Source organism: Athene cunicularia (assembly GCF_003259725.1).
Source record: "Athene cunicularia isolate RWA chromosome 12 unlocalized genomic scaffold, athCun1 chr12_part1, whole genome shotgun sequence".
Taxonomy (NCBI): domain Eukaryota; kingdom Metazoa; phylum Chordata; class Aves; order Strigiformes; family Strigidae; genus Athene; species Athene cunicularia.
In genome coordinates, this window is record NW_020799116.1 from 19380681 (window position 1) to 19387366 (window position 6686).

A 6686-nucleotide genomic window follows, 5' to 3' on the forward strand; every position below is an offset into this window, starting at 1 on the left:
CAGACCCGACGGGGACCCCGGCTGGGGACCGCTCCCGGCCCCGGTGAGCTGCGGGGGGAAGGGCGACCCAGGGGCTATGTCGGGGTCCCTGTCCCTGGGCGCTGGCAGGGGACTTGTCCCAGTCCCGCGGGGATCCCCCGTCCCCATTGCTGTCCCGGGGGGCTGGCAGGGGCCCACAGCCTGGCCCCAGGGGGCTCTCGGGGATCTTGTCCCCAGGGGGCTGGCAGGGTCCCCATTACAGTCCCGGGTGGGGGTCTTGTCCCTGCCTCCGGGGGACAGCGAGGGTCTGAGGTGGCAGCAGGCAGGATTCCTCCCCCCTCCCGCGGTCAGCTTGGGTTCACCTCCCGCCCGTGGTATTTAGGAAGAGATTTGGTGTGGCCCATCCTCCCCCAGCAGCACCTGTCACCATCGGGCCCTGGGGGACCCCAACACCCCCAGCCCCACACACAGCTGCAGCAGTGCCCCAGGGTCCTCACCAAACCACAGCAGGTAAACCCCTTTCTCCTTTATTTTGACAGATGCAATGGTGACCCCTCCTCTGTGTGTCCTGACCCCGCTTGGTGCTGAGCACCGTTGATATCCCCGCGCCAGTGGCACCGCGCAGCATGGGGCTGTCGTGCCCTGTGGGCCTCTTGCTGGTGCTCGCTCTGGTCCCGCTGGGCACCAGCACCTGGCAGTGCCCCCGCATCCCTTACAGCTCTACCAGGAACTTCTCCGTCACCTACACGTTGCCCAGCCTCGATGCCGGCAGCCCCGTGCAGAATGTTGCTGTCTTCGCCAACTCCGCCGGCCCGGCTGCCATCTTCGTGGCCGTCCGCAACCGCATCCTGCTGGCCAGCCCCGAGCTGCGCCTCCTCTCTGTCCTCATCACCGGCCCGGTGGGCAGTGCTGAGTGCGAGATCTGCCGCCTGTGCCCAGACACCATGGACGGCCCCAAGGACACAGACAATGTCTTGCTGCTGCTGGACCCACTGGAGCCATGGCTGTACAGCTGTGGCACAGCGCAGCACGGGCTGTGCTACCAACACCAGCTGGAGGTGCAGGACGGCCAGGTGGCCATCACGACCACACACTGCCTGTACTCGGCCACGGGCAACAGCCCTGCAACCTGCCCTGACTGTGTGGCCAGCCCCCTGGGGACCAGTGCCACCGTGGTGGCCACCTCCTACGCCTCTTTATTCTACCTCGGCTCCACCATCAACAGCAGTGTGGCAGCGCGGTACAGCCCGCAGTCAGTGTCCATCCGCAGGCTGAAGGGCACCTTGGACGGCTTCTCAGATGACTTCCGGTGGCTGACGGTGCTGCCGCAACACCGGGACAACTACACCATCCATTACGTGCACTCCTTCACCGATGGGGACCACGTCTACTTCCTGACAGTGCAGCCGGAGCGGCCGGGCTCAGCAGCGTACCACACACGCCTGGCGCGGCTCAGCACCCAGGAGCGCGACCTCCGCCACTACCGCGAGCTCGTCCTCGACTGCCGCTTCGAGTCCAAGCGGCGGCGGCGGCGGCGCAGCGGCGAGGAGGATGCCGAGTGGGATGTCGCCTACAATGTGTTGCAGGCAGCCCATGCTGCTCGCCCCGGTGCCCGCCTGGCCCGTGACCTTGGCATCAATGACACCGACATGGTGCTCTTTGGTGCCTTCGCCGAGAGCCGGCCAGAGAGCCGGGTGCCACGGGAGAACTCGGCCGTCTGCGCCTTCCCCCTCCGCCTCCTCAACCAGGCCATGGAGGAGGGCATGGAGAAGTGCTGCAGCACCGGGCACCAGCCGCTGCTGCGGGGGCTCAGCTTCTTCCAGCCGGTGCAGTACTGCCCACACAACGTGAGTCCCTCCACCCCGCGTCTGTCCCGGGGGGGCTTGGGGGTTGGCTGGGACACGAGGAGGTGAATCCAGGACGCTGGGAAGAGCCGGTAAAATGTGGCGGACTGGGGAGGAGGGTTGGGCAGGAGGAGAGCAGTGTCGCCCAGGTGTGAGTCAGCCCCACCAGGCACCCACCGCCTGTCGCAGGGGCCGCTGTGCTCTGCCGGCCCCGGCTGCACCGAGGAGGCAGGGTGCTGCGGGGATCCAGTTTTGTTCCCCACCCTGGGCACCCCGTGCTCAGCCGGGCTGGGTGCTGTAGACACGTGTCCTGGCACGCGGCCACACCGCCACTTGCCATGCATTAGCCCGAAAGTCCCTCTCCTCGGTGTGGCTTCCCCTGGGAGTACCGGCTCCAGCCCCTGTGGTGACTGTCCCCAGCGCTGGGTTGTGGATGGCCACACTCTTCAGATCGTTTATGTTGGGGGGGGGACAGGGAAGCGGCAGGGCGTCGGTGCTCTCCGGGCCACCCCCGCCTTGCACCCCCAGCCGCCGCCTTCTCTGGGCAAATAAACCACAGGCGGAAGCACAATTAGTCACCAGGGTTTCTCGTCTGCCACAGCTGTGGGGCAGGAACACCGTGTCCCAGGGACAAGCCCCAGCATGGCCGGGACGGGGACAGGCAGACACCCCGGCAGGTCCCCCTCTGCAGACAGGGTCCCGGCAGGAACCCACGACACAAGTTTTGGTGTTCTTGGCCAGACACAGGGCAAGGTGCAGCCAAATCCCCTCCTCTTCCCATGCACGGAGCAGACAGCTCACTGACGCTGACTCACGCTGCAGGCACGGCAAGCCAGGAGGGGATCCCCAGCCCCACACATCGCAGTGGGCTCAGTGGGGGCCCCTTGGCTCCTGGTGTCCCCCTTCAACCCCAGCCCCCCACTGAGCTCCAGGGGTTGGGGGGGGCTGATTTTGGGGTGCCCGCCCTGCGGTGCCGGCACTGATAACCACATCCAGATGGGGTGGAAGGGGAGGGCAGGATCTGACGCCATGCGGGGGCTGCGGGAGGGGCCACAGATGTGTTTTTCCCCAAAAATTTTCCTAGCTGGCTGGGGAGCTTGGGCAGTCAGCTGCTCCCCAAAATATCTCGCAGCTGGAGCTGGTGCCTGCCTGTGAGGGTATGGAGGGGTTGGGGTGCCGGGGCTGGCTTCAAGGTGCCCACCCCATGCTCGGCCACAGGTGAACCTCTCGGCTCCAGTGACCAACACCAGCTGCTGGGACCAACCCACCCTCGTCCCTGCTGCCTCCCATAAGGTGGACCTGTTCAACGGGCAGCTGGCCGGCATCCTCCTCACCTCCATCTTTGTCACCGCCCTGGGAGACGTCACCGTGGCCCACATGGGCACAGTGGAGGGACGCGTCTTCCAGGTGTGATAGGGGGCTGGGTGGGTTGGGGTGCTCCCAGCAGCGTGTGGGGTGCACTCAGCCCTCCACTTTGCCCTGCTGCAGATGGTGCTCCAGCGCTCCAGCTCCTACCTCCTCACCTTGGCCAACTTCTCCCTGGGGGAGCCGGGGCCGGTGCGGGGAGCCATGGGACTGCAGAGCCACTCGCTGTTCTTCACTGCTGGCACCAAGGTGAGTGGGGGGCCTGGGGGGCCCAGGACAGGCACTGAGCCCCAAGTGCCCCACTCGCCTCCACTCTCTGTCCCCAGGTATGGCGCCTGAACGTCACGGGCCCCGGCTGCCGCCACTTCTCCACGTGCCAGCGGTGCCTGCGGGCCGAGCGCTTCATGGGCTGCGGCTGGTGCGGGGATGGCTGCACACGCCACCATGAGTGCGCGGGTCCCTGGGTCCAGGACAGCTGCCCGCCCGTCCTCACTGATGTAGGTCTGCGCTGCTGTTCCCCCCTGCTCCCCACCTCTCCCAGGCACTCAGATGGGGAGGGAGGTGGCAAATGGAGTGGCGCATGGTGGCACTTTTGGCCCATCCGGAGACCCCCTCCCTGGGATGGGTGTCATGCTCCCCGGGGAAGGCAACCACCACTGGGCTTTTGGGGCTCGGGGTGACACAGGTGCCTCTCCCGTAGTTCCACCCCCGGAGTGCCCCACTGCGGGGCCGGACACGGGTGACGCTCTGTGGCATGACCTTCCGCTCCCACTTGGACTCCGACCCCCGCCACAGCCCCCCTGGCACCTACCGGGTGTCAGTGGGACGGCGAGGCTGCGCTGTGCTGCCAGAGGAGACCAGGAGCCACAGGTGCGTGGTGGTGCCAGGAGGGGGAACAGCAGCAGAGTGGAGTCTAGAACTGCCCCCCTAGCCCAGAGCTGACCCCCCATCACTGTTCCGCAGACCCCTGCCCACCTCCCGCCGCAAGGACTTTGTGGACGTGCTGGTGTGTGAGCTGGAGCCGGGGAGCCCAATGGCAGCGGGGGGGGCAGCCGATGTGGTGCTCACTGTGGAGGAACCCACCAGACCCTCTGGCTTCCACGTCCATGGATCAGCCACCCTCGGCGGCTTTGTCTTTGTGGTATGGACCCACACTGGTGGTCACCCCTGGTGGGGTCTGGGGTGAGAGCTTGGCTCACCCACCCATCCCACTGACCCTGTCTCTGCCCAGGAGCCCCACATCAGAGACCTGCACCCCCAGTTTGGTCCCCGGGGGGGTGGCACTCACCTCTTTCTCCATGGCACCCACCTCTCAGCGGGGAGCAGCTGGAGAGTGATGGTCAATGGCTCCGAGTGCCCACTGGCCATGCAGCCCAGGTACACCCCTGCCCTGCCCCTGCCAGACACACCAAGGTCTCTGGCATGGAGATGGGCATGGGGACCCCCCATGGTCCCACTGTCCCCTCCAGCCATGGCTGCTGTGTCTCCAGCCAAGGTGACAGGGCAATTCAGTGCACAGCTCCCACCGCTGGTGGCTTGGGCGCAGCCTGGGTGTCCCTGTGGATCGACGGGGAGGAGTTCCTGGCACCCCTGCCCTTCCAGTACCGCCCAGACCCCTCCATTTTGTCCGTCATCCCCAGCTGCAGCTATGAGTGAGTGCATGGGCTCCCTTACTCTAGAGGGGGAGATCCCTGACCTCCCCACTGCCCCTTGCTGGGCTGGATGAGGAGCTGGGGACCACGTGCATCCTGGGGCCCTGATCCCTTCCTGCCACAGGGGCTCGATGCTCACAATCATCGGCACCCACCTGGACTCGGTGTATCGCACCAAGATCCGCTTTGAAGCCAGCGGCGTGAAGACTGAAGCCACAGTAAGCACTGGGGCAGGATGCTGTCAACCCCTATCCCTGTCCTGCCCCCCTCATTTCCCTGCATGCTGTGCCGTGCCGGCACCCAGCATCCCCCTGTCTGCAGGAGTGCGAGGGCCCGCAGGCGCCAGAACAGCTGCTGTGCCGCAGCCCAAGCTTCCCCTTCGAGGGCAAGGTGGAGACAGCGCTGGGGAACCTGAGCGTGCTGCTGGATGGCAACACTGGCCACCAGCTCTTCCGTCTACGCTACTACCCCAAGCCCAAGTTCTTCTTCCCCTCAGAGACAGAGGGCGGGCGCCTCCGCCTCAAGCCTGGCGACAATGAGATCAAGGTGCAAGTACGTGGGGCAGCGGGGTGAGCCAGGGTAGGGGGTCCTACCACTGGGACCCCCGGGCTCAGGGCACTGTGTCTGGGCAGCAATTAGGGCTGGACACCGTGGCCTCCTGCATGAACGTCACCATGACGGTGGAGGGCCGGGACTGCCACCCCAATGTGCTGAAGAATGAGGTGACGTGCCGCCTGCCCCGCGACCTGCACCTGCCCCCTGCAGATGTGACATTTGCCACCACTGCCAGCAAAAGGAGTGGTGAAAGCTGGTGCAACCTGCAGTGAGCATCAGCGGGGGGCTCAGCTGCTCTGCCCCGCTCCTGGGCAGCCCCAGTGCCAGCCTCAGGCACGAGCTGCACTGTGTCCCCTGCACAGGCAGTGGCTGAAGCAATTAGGGTGTAATTAAGTGAGGCTGGTAACAATGCTTGGTCACCACGCAGCAGCCCCAAGCCCCGTCCAGCATGTCCCACACCAGGACCCTGTGCTGTCAGGCAGGGTGGGCAGCAGTGCTCAAAACCAGGTGCTGGCGGGTACTGTGGGCTGGGTGCCACTGTGTCTGCCACTGTCATTGCATGTCCTGGGCCCCGTGGTCTCACGGGCACCTCAGTGCCAGGGACACTGTAATCCCATGCCCTGGGCTCCGTGACACCAGCAGCACTGTGATCCCACCACCAGGCACCCGTGATCCCACCAGCACCCTGATCCCATGCCCAGGCACCCATCATCCCAGGACCACCGTTATCCCAGGGGGCACTGTGATCCCAGACCCTGGGCACCATCATCCCGTGACCCACACCCCCAGCAGCAGGATCCCAGGGGCACCATCACCCCCTGCCCAAGAGCATGGCACCCCCCACACCATCTCACGCCCCACGGCCCACCCTAGCCATGCAGCCAGGTGGGTGCCTCGAGCCCACTCAGCTGGCAGAGCCCACCCTGACTGGCAGAGCTGCCGGCAGAGCTGCTGGGGCTATATTTAGCCACAGCTGAAGAGGGTGGAAAGGGCTGTAACCAGCGAGATATCACCTCCCTGCCATGGCCCCCAACTGCCCAGGTAAGGGGGCAGAGGCAGGGGGCACAGCTTGGCACCCGCTGCTGTTTGGGATCACTGGTGAGCAGGGCTGTGGGCTCTGGCTGGAGGCAGCCAGGAGGGGGATTTTTAGAAAACTCCTTTTGCCTGGTGCTGACATCACCTCCTAGATGCCTGTGTCCCCCCCCCCAAGCACAGGGGTGGGACCCAGGGCGCGTAGGTTGGCCCGGTGTGGTGGGCACTGGGAGATGGTGCTCGAGGTGGCCACGCCAGC

General features: G+C 65.8%; 1 protein-coding gene across 1 annotated transcript in view; it reads left to right on the forward strand.

Annotated features, from left to right (window-relative positions):
* Positions 1-521: 521 nt before the first annotated feature.
* MST1R (macrophage stimulating 1 receptor) overlaps positions 522-6686 on the forward strand; it is a 7634-nt gene continuing 1469 nt past the window's right edge. Inside the window, exons 1-11 of the mRNA XM_026857607.1 lie at positions 522-1826; positions 3042-3230; positions 3312-3437; positions 3515-3685; positions 3889-4058; positions 4152-4329; positions 4420-4565; positions 4679-4840; positions 4965-5058; positions 5162-5392; positions 5473-5607. Of these exons, the coding sequence (XP_026713408.1) occupies positions 606-1826; positions 3042-3230; positions 3312-3437; positions 3515-3685; positions 3889-4058; positions 4152-4329; positions 4420-4565; positions 4679-4840; positions 4965-5058; positions 5162-5392; positions 5473-5607 (2823 nt within the window). The 5' untranslated portion in view covers positions 522-605. The remainder of the gene's footprint in view (positions 1827-3041; positions 3231-3311; positions 3438-3514; positions 3686-3888; positions 4059-4151; positions 4330-4419; positions 4566-4678; positions 4841-4964; positions 5059-5161; positions 5393-5472; positions 5608-6686) is intronic.